Genomic DNA, 18,735 nt, shown 5'->3' with positions numbered 1-18,735 from the left:
AAAAAAAAAAAAAAAAAAAAAAAGTAAGAGCCTTCTATTATTTGTTGATCTATTTATTTTATCATCAATTAATTAAGGCATAGACTTATTAATTTCTTCTTCCTACCCTTAACAGTGTATAATTATAGCTTACTGGGAGAAGAAGCCTCAGAAGCCAATACTAGCTGGAATTCTTAAACTGTAATTGGTGAATTGCTGGACACTCAGTGTGAACTAGCATTGAAGGAAAAACTCCCACACTTTCATGAGTTTTATCTCCTGGAACCTTACCAGGTTCTCACAGTGAAGATCAGAGATCAGAGAAAAATACTCTCTTTGCTTTGGGCAGGAGGAAAGGAAAAATAACCATTCTGAAATAGCCCTGAGCACATGTCCTCCATAATGGGAAACTACTTTACCGTAGTCTTATCTGACTTGGAGAAAGGGCAATTAGTCAACTACAGATTCCTCTAGCCTTACTGCCTCATACAGGAGAATAAAAGAGGCTAAACTCTTGTAAAGATTACAGTCTAGAGACACAGGCCCAGTGAAAAAGATATACATTTAATAATAAGATTAGGCTGGGCACAGTGGCTCACGCCTGTAATCCCAGCACTTTGGGAGGCCGAGGCGGGTGTATCACGAGGCCAGGAGATCGAGACCGTCCTGGCTAACACGGTGAAACCCCGTCTCTACTGAAAATACAAAAAATTAGCCGGGCGTGGTGGCGGGAGAGTGGCGTGAACCCAGGAGGCAGAGTTTGCAGTGAGCTGAGATCACACCACTGCACTCCAGGCTGGGTGACAGAGTGAGAGTCCGCCTCAAAACAAAACAAAACAAAACAACAACAACAAAAAAAACCCAACAGATTATAGAATGATTCCTCTCCTCAATATCTTACCACTACATTAACAGGTCTCCAGTTTTATAAAAGGCACAGATTCTATTTGAGAAAGAATTTATAGGGAAACCCCAAAACATGAGGCGAAACAAAAATAAGGACACTAGAGGAAAGCCTGATACCTACAGCTACAGCAAACATTAAACATCTAACTCCTAGCCACATAAAACCTCACACTAAAGACCTATTCAGCTCAGTTTCTATTGCCTAATACCTCATGTCTAGCTTTCAGCAAAAAATTTAAAGACAAGCTAAAAGGCAAAGAAAAAAACAACAACAGCCACAGTTTGAAGGGACAAGACAAGCATCAGAATCAGGCTCTGATATGGCAGAAATTCTGGAATTATCCGAGTAGGATAGTAAAGCAACTATGATTAAAGGCTCTAATGGAACGAGTGTACCATATGCAAGAACAGATGAGTAATGTAAATGGAGAGCTAGAAACTTAGAAAGAACCAAAAGGAATTGCTAGAAATAGAAACCACTGTAACAGAAATGAAGAATGCGTTTGATGGGCTCATCAGTAGACTAGACACTGGGGAGGAAAGAATCAGTCAGCTTGAGGGTATGCCAACAGAAACTTCTCAAACTGAAAGTCAAGGAGAAAAAAGAATGGAAAAAAAAAAAAAAACAAAAAACACCTAACAAAATATTTAAGAACTGTGGGACAATTGCACAAGTGTAACTTATGCATAATGGGACTACCAGAAGAAGGAAAAAGAGAGAAAGGAAAAGCAGCAATATTTGAACTAATAATGGCTAAGAATTGTCCAAAAGAATATTGCTAATGGCCAAAATGACAGTTTGAGATGAAAAAAAGCTCTCTTTAAGAAAGAGTTATGACTTCCAGTTTCCTGTCTCACATAAAAAACTCAAAAGTTGTCACTCCATCCTAACAAGTAATAAATGGCTGAGTACAATGAAAATCAACAACTCTTCTAAGATGCGTAAGAAAACTAAGGTTAGAGGGAAAATTGCTGTCCCCAAAATTGAAGAGATAGATAAATACAGACAATGACAACCTAACGAAGCAGAGACTCATGAGCAGAAATCTGCCAAGAATCAGTACCAGGGTAGGAAAACCTGAACTGTAACTGACAAATTGCTGGAGGCTCAGCCTAGACAACTCTTGAAAACACTCCAGGGAGTCCCACAGGTGGGGGCATTCCCACACTTTTGTGAGTTTCACTTCTGGGAGTTCTACTAGGTACTCACAGTGAAAACTGAAGAAAAATCTCCTTCTGGCAGCAGGAAAGGAAAAGTAGTCATTTTGAAATATGCCGGAGAATTCTGTTCTTTCTTTCTTTCTTTTTTTTTTTTGTGAGATGGAGTCTTACTCTGTTGCCTAGGCTGGAGTTCAGTGACATGATCTTGGCTCACTGCAGCTTCCGCCTCCCGGGTTCAAGTGATTCTCCTGCCTCAGCCCCCCGAGTAGCTGCGATTACAGGCGCCTCCCACCATGCCCAGCTAATTTTTCTATTTTTAGTAGAGACAGGTTTCACCATGTTGGCAGGCTGATCTCGAACTCCTGACCTAGTGATCCCCCCTCTATTGGGGACCGTGCCGGGGGTGGTGGAGAATGAACAGACAGACACAAGAGACAAAGACAAACAGAGAACATGGCGGCCGCGCCTAGAGCCTCCGCCTCACTTTATTTATACTCCATAAATCCCATGTCAGCAAAATAACACAATGCAAAACAAACTTTCTGCACCCAGATGTAACCTTCTACTTAGTTCCTTGTCTCTAAGCTCTTTCTTATTTTGTCTGCCTTCTTGGCACCTACTAGAGTTCATTAAAAGTTCAACTAGAGATACTGTCCTTGACTACTGGAGTTCACTGAAAGTGCAACTAGCTAGAGATACTGTCCTTGAGCCTTATCTGTTCTTAGCATATTATTTTCAATGGCCCCTGCACCCCTCCCTTGACCTCCCAAAGTGCGAGGATTAAAGGCGTGAGCCACCGCGCCTGGCCAAATTCTGTTATTCTTAACAAGGACTGTCCACAAGGTAAATTATTTTCCCAGAGCCTAACCGATTGGGATTTCATTAGAGTTCAGTTAATCTAGGGGAAAAGAAAAACCCAACTTCAGCACCCTGTAACCATCGTATCCCACCTAAGGTGGTGGAGGGTGGGGGAAGGGCTGAGAAGCATTTGTGAAGTTCACAGTCCAAGGGTACAGGCTCACTGAAAGACTGAGACCTACTTGCCTTAATCATAGGACTATAGAACACTTCCCCTCCATACCTTACTTTATCACTATATTATAAAAGGCTTATTTACTGCAGTTCCCTTTATCCAGTATATCATATCCAGCTTTTAACACAAAATTACAAGACTTACTAAAAGGCAAAAAACACAGTTTGAACAGACAGAATAAGCATCAGAACGAAAGCCAGACATGGCAGGAACGTTGGAATTATCAGACTAGCAACTTGAAATAACTACAAATAATATGCTAAGGAATCTACTAGAAAAAGTAGATAACATGCAAGAACAGATGGGTAATGTAAGAAGACAGATGGAAATTCTAAGAAAGAATCCAAATAAAATGCTAGAGATCAAAAGCATTGTAATGGAAAGGAAGAATGCCTTTAATGGGCTTGTTAGTAGATGAAACACAGCTGAAGAAAGAATCTCTGAACTTAAGGATATTTCATTAGAAACTTTCAAAACTGGTAAGCAAAGAGAAAAAAGACTTTATAACCAGAACAGAATGTCCAAGAACTTTAGGACAACTACAAAAGGAATAACATGTATGTAATGAAAATACTAGAAGGAGAAGAAAGGAAGGAACAGAAGAATTATTTGACTAAAGACTGAGAATTCCCCCGAAACTAATGTCAGATAGCAAACCACAGATCCAGGAAGCTCAGAGAACACCAAGCAGGACAAATGCCAAGAGAAAACTACACATAGGTATATCGTTTTCAAAGTGCAGAAAATCAAAGATAAAGAAAATAATTCTTAAAGAAGCCAGGGACAGGGGGGAACCCTTAGCTATAGCAGAGAAAAAAAATTAAACCTGACTTCTCTGAAATCATGCAAGCAGGAAGTGGGATAAAATATTTAGTGTTGAGAGGAAAAAAAAAAAGGCCTAAAATTTGGTACCCTGTGAAATTATTCTTCAAAAGTAAAGGAGAAACAAAGATATTTTCAAACAAAATTTAGTGAATTTGTTGCTAGCAGGCCTGCCTTGCAAGAAATATTAACAGAAGTTCTTCAGAGAAAAGCAAGATGATATAGGTTGGAAATTTAGTTCTACAGAAAGAAAGAGAATCAGAGAGGGAACAGTAGAGGTAAAATAAAAACCTTTATTTGTATTATTTTTAATTGATCTACTAAGATAACAGTCAGTTCAAAAGAATAATGCTAACACTGGTTTTGACTATGTATGCTTGGTATACCTATGCTTATGAATCACTGAAATGAATGACAGCCATGAGACAAGGGGCATGAGGGAGGAATTGGGATTTTTTTTTAATTATAAGGTATTTGCACAGCCGTGAAGCAGTATAATGTTATTTGAAACTGAACTTGCAATAGTTGTAAATGTATATCGCAAACTCTTAGGCAACCACTAAAAAAAGAAGTATAAATAATATGCTGGAAAAGGAGAGAAAATGAAATATACAGAATGCTCAATTAAAAACCAAAAAAGGCAGAAAAAATGTGGAAGACAAAAACAGGAAAAAAAAAAACAACAATGGCAACAAATAGAAAACAGTGGCAAATACGGTAGATATTATGTATATCAGTAATCAATTTGAATGTCAATGGCCTAAATGAACCAATCAAAAGATAGAGCTTGTCAGAGTGGATCAAAAAGCCAGATCCAACTATGTATTGTCTATAAGAAACCCACTTTAAATATGAAGACACATATAGATGAAAAGCAAAGGGATGAAGAAAGATATACTATGCTAACACTAATAAAAAGAAAGCTGAAATAGCTATATTAATTTCAGACAAAACAGACATTAGAACAAGGAAAGCTACCAGGAGTAAAGGGAGACATTACATAATAATAAAAGGCCAACTCTCCAAGAAGACGTAACAATTCTTAATGTGTATGCTCCTAACATAGCATCAAAGTACATGAGGCAAAACAAAAACTAATAGAACTACAAGAAGAAACAGATGAATTCACGTTTACAGTTGCAGACTTCAACATTCCTCTGTTAGAAATGGACAGATCTGCCGAGCAGAAAATCAGGAGGTATACAGTTGAACTCAATAGCACCATCAATCAACTGAGATAAATGTGACATCTATAGACTATCCAAAAACAGCAAAATACACATTCTCAAGTTCACATGGAACATCTCATCAAGAGAGATCACACTGAAGGCTATAAAACTCACATGAGTAAATGTAAAAAAAGAAAAATACAATATATGCTTTCGGATCTCAGTGGAATTAAAATAAAAATCAATAACCCAAAGATAGCTGGAAAATTCCAAAATACTTAGATATTAAATAATGGACTTCTAACACATGGATCAAAGAAGAAATCACGAGAAAAAAAATTTAAAATATTTTAAAATAAATGAAAATACAGCTTATCAAAATTTATGGAAGGCACTGAAAGCAATGCTCAGAGGGGAATCTATAGCATTGAATACATATAATAGGAAAGAATAAACATCTAAAATTTAAAAATCTAAACTTATACTTTAAGAAACTAGAGAAAGAGGGGCAAATGAAATGAAAAGCAAGCAAAAGAAAAGAAATAATAAATATTAGAGTAGAAACCAATGAGATCGAGAACAGAAAATCCATAGAGAAAAATCAATGATGTTAAAAGCTAGTTCTTTGGAAAAAAATCAATTAAATTGATAAACTTCTAGCCAGGTTAATCAAGAAAAACAAGAGAGGCAACAAGTTATTCATGTTAGAAATGAAATGAGGGGATTTAACTACAGATCCCATGGACATTAAAAGGAAAATAAAGAAATACTATGAACAACTCTATGCCCACAAATTCAATAACCTAGATAAAATAGATTAATTCTCTGAAAGGCACAATCTGTCAAAACTCACACAAAAAGAAATAGACAATCTGCATAAGCCTATACCTATTAAGCAGTTGAATCAATAACTAATAAACTTCCAAAACAGAAAGGACCAACTCCAGATAGATTTCCTTGGTGAATTCTACCAAACATCAAAGGAAGAAACTATATTAATTCTCTACAATCTCTTTCAGAAGAAAGAAGCAGAGGGAATACTTCCTAACTCATTCTATGAGGCCAGCATTACCTTAATACTAAAACCAGACAAAAACACTGTAAGAAAACAAAACCACAGACCAACATCTCTTGTGAATATAGACACAAAAATCCTCAGCAAAATAATAGCAAATAAAATACAACAATGTCTAAAAAGAATGCTACACCACATCTAAGTGGGATTTATCCAGGTATGCAAGGCTCAACACTTGCTTATGAATTCATGGAATCCATCACATCAACAGACTAAGGAAGAAAAATCACATGATCGTATCAATATGCAGAAAAAGCATTTGACAAAATCCAAAACCAATTCACAATGAAGACTCTCAGCAAACCAGGAACACAGGGCAATTTCCTCAACTTGTGAAAGGCAAGAAAGCAAGTCATAGCCTGGGAGAAAATATTTGCAAAAGACATACCTGATACAAGACTGTTATCCCAAACATACAAATAACTCAAAAGAAAATGAACAACCTGGTCACAAAATGGGCAAAGATCTGAAAAGACACCTCAACAAAGAAGACTTAGATGGCAAATAGGCATATGAAGAGATGCTCAACATCATATGTCATTAAGAAACTGCAAATTAAAAACAATGACTACACACCTACTACAATGGTGAAAATCACACCCAAATCACTGATATCACCAATTGCTGGCAAGGATATGGGGCAACAGGAATTCTCATTCACTGCTGGTGGGAACACAAAATGGTACAGTCACTTTGGAAGACAGCTTGACAGTTTTACACAAAACTAAACACTATTACAATATGTGCCAGCAATCCTGCTCCTGGGTATTTAACCAAATGATTTGAAAATCTATGTGCAAACAAAAACCTGCACATGTGTGTTTATAGCAGCTTCATTCATAATTGCCAAAACTTGGAAGTATCTCAGATGTCCTTCAGTAGGTGAATGAATAAACTGTGGTACATACAGATAACGAACTATTATTCAGCCCTAAAAGGAAATGAGCTAACAAGCTCTGAAAACACATGAAAGAAACTTAAATGCATATCACTAAGTGAAATAAGCCAATCTGGCCTTCCTCTTCACTTTCTTCTTTACTACTGCCTCTTATCTCCTCCCTTTATCACTCCCTTTTCTTCTCTTTCCTCTCCCTTTCCCCCTTCTTCTTTCCCCTCTTGCCTTTCTCCTTTTTTTTCTTCCCACTCTCCCGCTTTTTTCACTCCTCTCTCCCACTGTTTAGTACTTTCCCTGTTGTATTCCCTTTCTTAAATATCCTATTTTCTCTTCCCTAGCTCTCTCATGTCCCTGGCCCTACTCCCATGCGCCCCCACCTCCGCCAAAAAGAAAGAAGTGAATCTGAAAAGGCTATACAATCGGCCCTTCTTATTTGTGGGTTCTGCATCTGTGAACTCAACCAATCATGGATTGAAAATATTTGGAAAAAAAATGCAATAAAAATTAACAATACAACAACAACAAAATGAATGAAAAAAGAATATAGTATAACAACCATTTACACAGCATTTACACTGTCTTGGGTATTATAAGTAATCTAGAGATTTAAAGTATATGAAGGGAGTATGTAGGTTATATGCACATATAACATTTTATATCAGGGCCTTCAGCATCCTTGAATTTTGGTAGAGTTTGGTAGAGTTTGCCTGGCCCTATTCTGTATAATTCTTTTTTTTTTTTTTTTTTTTTTTGAGACGGAGTCTCGCTCTGCCACCCAGGCTGGAGTGCAGTGGCCGGATCTCAGCTCACTGCAAGCTCCGCCTCCCGGGTTTATGCCATTCTCCTGCCTCAGCCTCCCAAGTAGCTGGGACTACAGGCGCCCGCCTCGTCGCCCGGCTAGTTTTTTGTATTTTTAAGTAGAGACGGGGTTTCACCGTGTTAGCCAGGATGGTCTCGATCTCCTGACCTCATGATCCGCCCGTCTCGGCCTCCCAAAGTGCTGGGATTACAGGCTTGAGCCACCGTGCCCGGCCCCTATTCTGTATAATTCTTAATGTCATAGTCAGGTTCTTGAAAACTGCAACTTTAAATGAAACGACTATAAGGAAACCAATTTTACCATAGGCTAATTGATATAAGCAAGAGTTAGGTTCTTACAGCACATTTCTGGTCATAAAAACATGACCAAACTTCTAAAGAAAGAACCAAGACACTTTTAATGTTAAATATTAAAATAAATGTAAGCTATATATACATTTAAGAAAGATTAATAAAAACAAGATAATTATTTACATTATATACATTAATGATGAATACATGTAGTTCTACATTTGTCACAATCCACAGAATGTACACCACCAAGAGTAAACCGTAATGTAAATTATGGACTTTGGGTGACAATGATGTGTCCGTGTGTTCACCAATTTTAACAAATATACCAGTCTGGTGTGGGATATTGACAGTAAGGGGTGTGGGGTGCAGAGAGCATACGGGAACTCTCTGTACATTCTGCTCGATTTTGCTTTGAACCTAAAACTGCTTTAAATAATACAATTTATTTTTTTAAAAAGATTTAAGAGCCATACAACCATATATACTTGAATTATTGATTTTCAGGTCTACCTCTCTCTTAACCCAATAATATCGGATTAAGCATTTAAGATCCTAAAGTAAAATCTTGAAAGTCTAAAAAGAGTATATGGGACTAAAAGCCCTGCTAGGCAACGGTAGGTGATCACTTATAACCCTGCTGGAAAAGCTTAAGCACTGGTTTTCCAAAGGCTTCTTGGTCATCTGATAAATTTAAAAGATTCTTAACATAAACTGTGCTCCCTCTAAAACCCTCACAGCTAAAGGTAACAGTGAAGATACCAGCCTGGGCAACATAGGGAGACTCAATCCCTAAAAACATGTTAAAAAATTAACCAGGCATGGTGGTGCATGAGGGCGGTCCCAGCTACTCTGGAGGCTGAGGTGGGAGGACTGTTTGATCCCGGGAGTTTCAGGTTACAGTGAGCTATGATGACACCACAGTACTTCAGCCTGGGCAACAGAGCAAGTCAGAATGCATCTAAAAAAAAAAAAATAGTAATAGCTGGATAGCTGTGTTTCTTACCTCTCGTTGGACACTGTACATCATATGCTATTTTATTAATGACAAGTTTAAAATCATTCATTAGCAAAATATCCATCAAGGTGGAAGCTGAAATCTTGTTGCCATCTGAAAGAAAAACATCATGCAAGAGTATGTCTTTGTTTTAGAACAGTAAGAACAATTTTCCAACATACAGAAAATTACTAACCCAGGTCTGTACAATATAATAGCGGACATTTACTTTTTAGGGGGTGTCCCCAAACCCAAACCCATTTCCCAATGAGGGGAATCCTCCTTTGTTGCTCTACCTCCCATTTCCTTGGACAAAATGGAACAGGCAGGCACTCCCTCTCCCACCTTGTCAGCTGTGCTGGAATCCAGGTAATACCCTTGCTGAAACTGCATCTGCGGAGGGCCATGCAAAGGTTCAGGGGAGGTGGAAACCCTTGACAGCAAGGCCAGAGCAGTGGCGGGTGACAGTGTTGGGGGTGGGGTGGATTGTAGGCAGCAGAGCCCATCAGGTGGTTCCTGGGCTAACCTGGTCTCTGCTCCTGTCTTCTCTTAGTCCTGCCCTCTTCTGAGCCTGTCTTCTGTCACTTCCAGCATGACAGCCTGTTTACATACTCCTCTGTTTAGCCAGAGTCCATTCTGCTGCTCAGAGCCAAGCTTCTGACTGGCACATGCAGGCATAAGGGTGTAACTACTTAAAAGCCTGCCTTTCTCTTTAATTATTAGAGGTAACTGATTTGTGGTGGTTAAAAATTTAGCAGCTAAACAGCACCACAAGCTATCACCGCATGGGCTCATCTCCCTTTCAAGCTTGAAAAAAATGAAGAGGCAAACTCTCAAGGAGGCGAGGGCAATAATGAACGTTAATTATGCCTAAGAAATAAATTTGCATTGCATGGTTTATTTTGTGGAGGGGGGAGAGGCAGGAGAGATTCTAAAAGTAATTTCAAATATTCTAGGAGTATTTCAGGAAAAAAAAAAAGGCTTGAAAAAATTTAACCGTAATGTGCTTTGCACAGTTTCTCCTAGAGCCTAGTTTTGTTATATTTTGAACCAAACTTGAATGTAATCCAGGTGTTAAGAAAGCAAACTCACTGAACAATAAGCAAAAAACTGGTGCTAGGTAGAGGTTTCTTTTTCTATCATTTTCCCTTCAGAATAGTTCACATATAATTACATGAAATTAAGTCCAGGAAAATGCTGGATGTGTATTTGCAAATCCTGGCCTGCCATTCATTTGGTTACATTCAACCAGAGCTATTTTAGCTACATTAATATGTGTGATGACAGGACTAACACTAGTAACATTCCGAAGAAACTGGCTGCTGCCTCCTGTCTGCCTCCCTATAGTTCTTTTGTTCTAGAAGACTGCAAATCAAGTCTGCACCTGCGTCTGTTCCTAGAATTTGGCTGTTTGGGTTGCTGTTCATCAGTTGCAGTGAGATCATTTTCCAAAAAATTGCCAAATAATTCAACCCACACAATGGGCAAAACTTGACAAGCTTAGAACACTCTTTTCAAGCCCAAATTAAATGCAGGCAAATTCCACCCACAGAGTCTCTTAAAGAAAAAAAAAAATCAGCAACACACCAATCGCTTTATCTTTCCAAGTGTCATTTAAAATTTACATGCAAATGACTTTAAACCAGCTACTTAAAATCTTACTATAAAAGACATCCACTGAATATGATTTCTCAGTTGAAATACTACATTATCCTTTATACAAAGGTATGAATAGCAAAAGACTGACGTGAAACATTTTTAAGCACTAGTGATAGTGTTAAATTTTTCATGTATTCTTGGGTATCAATTTAAACCCCCGATAGGATGTTTGCACTCAGTCCAAAGAGTCCCTTTCCTCTAAGACTTCTATTCTCTTTGTGCTGTTTCAAAGCTACTAACTTAATTTTTAGAAATAAGCAGGGTAAACATCTATCGTTGTTTTAACCTCTCTTGTTTAATTCATTTCAATACTAATTGAGCACTTACCACTAGGCAAGCGCTGCTCAGTCCAACCCCTTCTGACTTCCAGGTTTGCGTCTGCCTGCCCCTAGAAGCTCAGAGAGGCGGGCCCTGCTCCTGTGGAAAAGGCCCACGGACATTCCAGCGTTCCTGTGCCTGGGGGGAATGTCTGTCTAGTTCAAGGATGAAATATTAGGAAGTCCATTGTGCCATAGGGCTAAAACCTTATTCTCTGATCCAGGTTTTAGCAGGAAGAAAGCACCCTTTCCAGCTAAATCTATAGTCCTAAAAACAACCTACAATAAGCCTTTCCTGATCTGCCCTTCCTCACCTCTCAGAACTCCTCCTTTCTCCCAGCTCCCTCCTTTGTGGCCACTGTCTAGTAGGCTTCCACCTCAATGCAGTCTCACTGTTACCCAGGCTGGAGTGCAGTGGTGCCACCTTGGACCACTGCAAGTTACCCACTGCTGGAGTGCAGTGGTGCCACCTTGGAATATGGGAGGCAACCTCCGCCTCCCATATTCAAGCTATTCTCCTGCCTCTGCCTCCTGAGTAGCTGGGATTACAGGTACGCAACACAACACCTGGCTAATTTTTGTCTTGTCAGCAGAGAATGGGTTTTGCTATGTTGGCCAGGCTAGTTTCAAACCCCTGACCTCAGGTGATCCACCCACCTCAGCCTCCCAAAGTGTTGGGATTACAGGTGTGAGCCACTGCGTGCGGCCCAGAGCTCTCCTCCCTCTACATGACTTCCTCCCTCATTTCCCCCAGGTCTTTGCGCAAACGTAATCTTATCAAGCCCACTCCTGCCCACACACATCTTCCACACTCTGCTTTATTTTTCTTCATAACATTTATTATTTAACATAATACATAATTTATCTTGTTTTTTTCTCCTCCTAAATATAAGTTCCATAAAGGCAGGAGTTTTTATCCCTTTTGTTCTTTGCACTACCTCTAGCATACAGAACAGTGCCTGACATATATTAGGTGCTCAATAAATATTTGCTGAATGAATCAATTAATCTCCATTTTCCAACTTCTCTACCCTTTAATTAATTTGGAACTTGGATAGGGAAAAAGTATGTTTATTTCCCTTTCAAAACTGCAGTGGTAATCATGAAGTTAAATAACTTTATTCTAAGTATTTAATATCATCATAAAATAATGCAAATTAATTTATCTACATTTGCAGCTGCTATAGTGGGATAGGGTAAATAATTCTTTATTCTATTTAGAAGCAGTTGGTCTAAGACCATTTTAGACTATGAGAACATAAAAGCTGTATTCTACATTTTAAATGTCTAAATGATGACATACTTCTGGTTTTTAAAAAAATGTATATTCTTCCTAAGAACTAATTCTGCCCAACAATATACTAGACTGTAATTGCTTTATAACAGTGGTGAATACATGTTTTGTGTACTTTAATTATTCACTGACTTATTTTAATAATTAAAACTGTACTTTGTTTTCTAATTATTCAAATTTTGCTGAGAATTGCACATTAATGCCTGTGCCACTAAGATTTTCTCATGAAAAACCTTTAAGGCTACGTTTATAAAATAAGTAACTGAAATTTACATTAAATTTATTCCATTAATTTTTCATTCAATGAAGTTAAAACAGTTTTTTTTTTTTTCTTGGGATGGAGTTTTGCTCTTGCTGCCCAGGCTGGAGTGCAATGGTGCAATCACAGCTCACTGCAACCTCTGCCTCCTGGGTTTAAGCAATTATCCTGCCTCAGCCTCCCAAGTAGCTGAGATTACAGGTATGCACCACCACTGGTGGCTAATTTTGTATTTTTAGTAGAGACAGGGTTTCTCCATGTTGGTTAGGCTGGTCTCAAACTCCTGACCTCAGGTGATCCACCTGACTTGGCTTCCCAAAAGTGCTGGGATTACAGGCATGAGCCACCACGCCAGGCCAAAACAGTTTTTTAAATAGTGTTGATGCATAAAAATGAAAGAATAAAGACCAACCATTTGTTATCTAATGAATTAAACAATGTACTTCCTTCTAGAAAAGAACCAAACAAGAGTTCAGGAGAGACAGAAACCTTGGGACAAAGCTGTAAAATTATATACATATCTACCTGCTGTGAAGATGGCTGCAGTTTTGATGCCCTTATCTTCATTTTGTAGGTCCTGAAGGAATGAACCAACTGTTGACAACATTGGTTTGACTACAAATTGACAACGTTCTTTTCTAGATGGCAAAGTAAGTGTTACCAAGGGAAGGCCATGTCTATAATTAACTGTTATTTCTGTTAAGGAAAAAAAGAAAAGATAAATGGGTAAAATTTACTTTTAAAAAAAGCCATAAATACAAGAATTCTGGAAGGAATGCTCAAACATGAAATTCACACACCTCTGAAGTCCTATAAAAATTTGTATTGCTCCAGTAATGCCTTCATGATACTACAGTTTACATATTCCCTACCATTCTATACCATTTTAGTGTAGCATGTACCACACTATTATCTACTTAAAGTCTTCCCAGGTGGCTGGCATGGTGCCTCATGCCTGTAATCCCAGCACTTTGGGAGGCTCAGATGGGTGGACTGCCTCAGCCCAGAAGTTTGAGAGTTGTCTGGGCAACACGGCAAAACCCCATCTCTACAAAATATACAAAAATTAGTCTGGTATGGTGGTGTATGCCTGTAGTTGCAGTTACTTAAGAAGCTGAGCTGGGACGATGGCTTCAGCCTGGGAAGCAGAATTTGCAGTGAGCCAAGATCATGCTACTGCACTCCAGCCTGAGTGACAGAGCTAGACTCTGATTAAATGAAAAAGAAAAAAAGTCTTCTCAGGTAAACACTTAAGTTCTAGTTTTCTTGAAAACAGAAACTATTTCTTGTTTTTTTTTTTTTTTCTTTTTGAGACAGGGTCTCTCACTCTGTTGCCCAAACTGGAGTAGCACGATCATGGCTCACGCAGCCTCTACCTCCTGGGCTCAAGCAATCTTCCTACCTCAGCCTCTTGGGTAGCTGGGACTATAGGCATATGCCACCACGCCTGGCTAATTTTTGTATTTTTTGTAGAGATGGGGTTTTGCTTTGTTGGCCAGGCTGGTCCCAAACTCCTGAGTTGAAGGGATGTGCCTGCCTTGGCTTCCCAAAGTGCTGGGATTACAGGCCACCACGCCCACCCAACTATTTCTTATCATCTCTAACTCCTCTGATTGCTGAGGTGGGAATTTGACAAAAGGCAGCAGCTCTATTATGGGAGCACAAAAAGATGGAAGTGAACCCAATCAGGGTGGGGTGGGATGGGGATAGTGTAAGAAAAGTCTATACTGCTCAAAAGTCTATTCTGCTCAAAAGTCTATTCTGCTCAAAAGTCTATTCTGCTCAGCTCTTTATTTGGAAGAAAGGGAAACAATTAACATATGAATCAAATAAATAAGAAAGCTTACCATCAGGTGGCACCACGGTACTATAATGGTGAGACTGGTAGTATTTCACATTTCCACACAGCTTCACATACAAAACCTACAAGAAGGAAAGATTAATTTGTTTTTTTTATAAAAGAGTGGGAAAGATGAAATAAGTGTCTTTATTTTACCGTAAGATTCTTTTTAATACTATATGAAAAGCACAATGAAAAACTCTACTTGTCATGCATCCCCAGGGTGAGCCCTTGGCAAGCTCCCTGAACCTTCCTGGCTGTATGCTTGCCTGCTACTGTGTATGCTATAGCAGTAGCACACTAGGATGGGATCCCCAAATTGGGGTATGACGCCACCTGAAAATCCTAGAGTTCTGTGAGAATTTTTACTTTCAATATTTCCTTTCAGGTAATAATCTAAAACAAATGGATGTATCTAGTCTAGATACATGCTTCTCAATATGCGGTCCCCAGACCAGAAGCATCTTGCCGCTAATTAATAATGCAGAATCAGGCCGGGCACAGTGGCTCAGGCATGTAATTCCAGGACTTTGGGAGGCCAAGGCAGGCGAATCACCTGAGGTCGGGAGTTCGAGACCAGCCTGACCAACATGGAGAAACCCTGTCTCCACTAAAAATACAAAATTAGCCAGGCTTGGTGGAGCATGCCTGTAATCCCAGCTACTCACAAGGCTGAGGCAGGAGAATCGCTTGAACCCGGGAGGCGGAGGATGCGGTAAGCCAAGATCCCGTCATTGCACTCCAGCCTGGGCAACAAGAACAAAACTCCGTCTTTTAAAAAAAAAAAAAAATGCAGAATCACAGATTCAGACCAGACTTACTGAATTCCAGTCTGCATTTTAACAAGATCCTCAGGTGATTCACATGTACATTAGAGTTTGAAAAACACTGCTCTAGATCTGTGCTGTCCAATATGGTAGACACTTGTTAAATGTGGTTATTTAAATTAGTTAAAATTATGTACAGGTGGGATACGATGACTCATGCCTATAATCCTAGAACTTTGGGAGGCTGAAGCAGGAGGATTGCTTGAGCTCAGGAGTTCAAGACCAGCCTGGTCGACATAGTGAGACCCTATCTCCTATAAACAGCAACCACAAAAAAATTATGTTACACAAACATTCAGAACCTCAGTCACCTTTGCCACATTTCAAGTGCTCAAAAGCTCCCTATGCCTACTATCTCACTGAAAAGCAAAAGCGCAGGAATAGAATATTTCTATCATCACAGAAAGTTCTATTGGACAGCAGTGCTAAGTCTACAACATCTGAATGGCCACCTCACCATGGAACATGTTTTGTGGGCTTGCATTGGTGTTTGTGTTTACACAATTGCATTGGTGCTTAATGAAGACCTAATAATATCATGGTGCAGTGTGTGAACAAAGATATTGTGGGAGTAGAAAGAATGGGCATTGGGGAATTGGTTCATAGGCATTTGGAACTCAAAAGGACTTGCACCAGAGAAATTAGTACCAAAGTCACAACATGGTGGCTGTATCATACTGATCCAGATTTTTTAATGCATCACCTTACAGTAGTTTATTAACAATAAGTTTGCCAGTAATTGTGCAAAGAATAATTCTTTTATAAACTGCATTTTTAAATTTTTCAGGATTTGAGGGTACACTATTAAAATAATCAGTGGTTAAAAGTGTGTTCACTGTTTTAATGGCCGGGCGCGGTGGCTCAAGCCTGTAATCCCAGCACTTTGGGAGGCCAAGACGGGCGGATCACGAGGTCAGGAGATCGAGACCATCCTGGCTAACACGGTGAAACCCCGTCTCTACTAAAAAATACAAAAAACTAGCCGGGCGAGGTGGCGGGCGCCTGTAGTCCCAGCTACTCGGGAGGCTGAGGCAGGAGAATGGCGTAAACGCGGGAGGCGGAGCTTGCAGTGAGCTGAGATCCGGCCACTGCACTCCAGCCCGGGCGACAGAGCAAGACTCCGTCTCAAAAAAAAAAAAAAAGTGTGTTCACTGTTTTAAAAAATAAAGATGCCACTGACCCAAATGAGGCTCCATTATGCTCAAAATTAAAAGAATCTCATCAATAAGTGAAACAAAACATTCAAATACATATTTTAGTATTAAACACAACATAGGCAATAAATGTCAACAACATCATCTTTTACATTAAGACTAGTACCTCAGAATGTGACTATACTTTAAAGAGGTTATTAAGTTAAAATGAGATCATTGGTGTAGGCCCCAATCCGACATAACTGGTGTCTTTACAAGAAGAGGTGATTTGAACAGACATGCACACCCAGAGGAAAGACTGTGTGAGGACACAGGGAGAAGACAACCATGTACAAAACAGCCATGTACAAGCCAAGGAGAAGGTTTCAAAAGGAAACAACTGAACCAACACCTTGAACTTTAACTTCTGGCCTACAGAAGGGTGGTGAGGAGGGTTTCTAAACAGTGGAGGGCAATTAGTGTGAGTGTCATAACCCGAATGGGATGAAAAGGGCCTCTGCGTGGGAAACAGGCTCAAAAAAAAAGTTGGAGCCCAATTGGGGTAAGAAAGCCATCTCTGCAGGGGAAGGAGTGGTAGTGGATATGAGAGACTGTCACATGCAGAAGAAAAAAAATTTATCAAGAATAATGGAAGCCAGATTTATCTTCTCCAAGAATGGAAGTACAATTATGGAAAGGGACTAGAATAAACCCTGTAGTGTTAGATTGGAGCTGGAAGTACTGGTGTGAATTCATGGTTTTTAATATGTAAAAGTATAAAGAAATATAATTAAATAAAATTAAATATAAAAGTTTTAAAAGATGCAGATGTTTAATGTACGTGTGTATATAAGTATAGAAATGTAAATTTTACATATTTATGCTTTTATACTGACATATATATGTATACATACATTCTCTCTTTCTGAGAGAGCCTATGAGCAGTGACACTCCTAATAATAAACATCTAGCATCTAGATCTTGGCACCAAATACTATGCTTACCTAAGAGGAAGCAAGGCTCCTTGGAGAAATGGCTAATTCTAGGGCTGGATATGGATAAGGACAAAATGAACCTAGAGCATCTTGCTGTACTAGAAAGCAAGGAAGTACTCAATGGATGATGGGAGACTTATCAAAAGAACCCAGAAGGCAGGTCGAAGGGCATCCCTATGGTCAAATCTGGAACAAATTTTAGCATTAAATAATGATAGTAATAAATTATAATCCATTGAAGAAGATAGGAAACCATGAGTGTATTCTGACATAATTAAGTGAATAAATTTAAAGTTTAATAAGGAATGAGATATTTACACAGTTTTAAAATGCCTTCGCACAAAAGCATCAATCCAAAGGAAAAATAATAACTTCAAAGGGAAGAAGCCTGGCAGACACCATCTTAAATGATCAAAAGTAGTATTATCAGTAATGGGGCAAGTTGAAATCATGCAGTGAGAATACATGGGACACTTTTGAGATATTTCCAACAAAGATGCTATATAATCCGAAGCAAATCACAAGGAAATACCAGACAAACCCAGAGGCATTCTACAAAATAACTGTAATCTTTAAGAGTCAAATCATGAATGTCAAAGAATGTTGTACTGATCCAGAGTGGAGGAGACATGACAACTAAATTAAACTGTGATTCTGAACTTCTGTCAATAAAGAACATTATTGGAAAAATTGGCAAGATTTTAATGAGGTGGTAATGTGTTAACATTAATTTTCCGATTTTGATGGTTGTTTGTCGTTAAGTTAGAGAATGTTCCTATGTTTCAGGGAAACTGGCATCAGATTCGCAATGTATTCTCAAATAGTTCACAAACAAAATAGTCTTCCTACTGTGGCCACAACTTTCTGTATATTTGAGACTGTTTCAAAATCATACAATTCTGAGAGACTGGTAGGCCAGCGTAAAAAAATTAATAATTCAAAAACAATAGGTTTAGAAAAACACCAAAATTACCATGTACAGAGATAAGTGATTAATAACAAAGAGTCAAATATTAAACCTTTTTTGCATGCCAGTAGGAAACTATGGTTACTTGGGAAATTGAAAATAAAACAATTTTTTAAAGCAAAGAAACTCCTGTACAAGTTTTTATTTAGAAACCCCAAGAATATTGACAATCCTCAGACATGTTAGTAAAGCTTAAAAGAGAAACTACCGCCGGGCGCGGTGGCTCAAGCCTGTAATCCCAGCACTTTGGGAGGCCAAGATGGGCGGATCACAAGGTCAGAAGATCGAGACCATCCT

General features: G+C 38.8%; 1 protein-coding gene across 3 annotated transcripts in view; it reads right to left on the bottom strand.

The window, feature by feature from the left end:
- The window catches only part of MCUB (mitochondrial calcium uniporter dominant negative subunit beta), a 120,617-nt gene that overhangs the window by 10,918 nt on the left and 90,964 nt on the right, over positions 1–18,735 (bottom strand). For all 3 annotated transcript variants that reach the window (XM_017890402.1, XM_017890404.1, XM_017890403.1), the window contains exons 2-4: positions 14,524–14,599; positions 13,202–13,372; positions 9,157–9,261 (exon numbers count right to left, since the gene is read on the bottom strand). In XM_017890402.1, the coding sequence (XP_017745891.1) occupies positions 9,157–9,261; positions 13,202–13,372; positions 14,524–14,599 (352 nt within the window). The remainder of the gene's footprint in view (positions 1–9,156; positions 9,262–13,201; positions 13,373–14,523; positions 14,600–18,735) is intronic.

The sequence above is a fragment of the Rhinopithecus bieti genome, unplaced genomic scaffold (assembly GCF_001698545.2).
Source record: "Rhinopithecus bieti isolate Rb0 unplaced genomic scaffold, ASM169854v2 scaffold_19840, whole genome shotgun sequence".
Taxonomy (NCBI): domain Eukaryota; kingdom Metazoa; phylum Chordata; class Mammalia; order Primates; family Cercopithecidae; genus Rhinopithecus; species Rhinopithecus bieti.
This window is presented reverse-complemented; position numbering and strand designations above follow the sequence as displayed.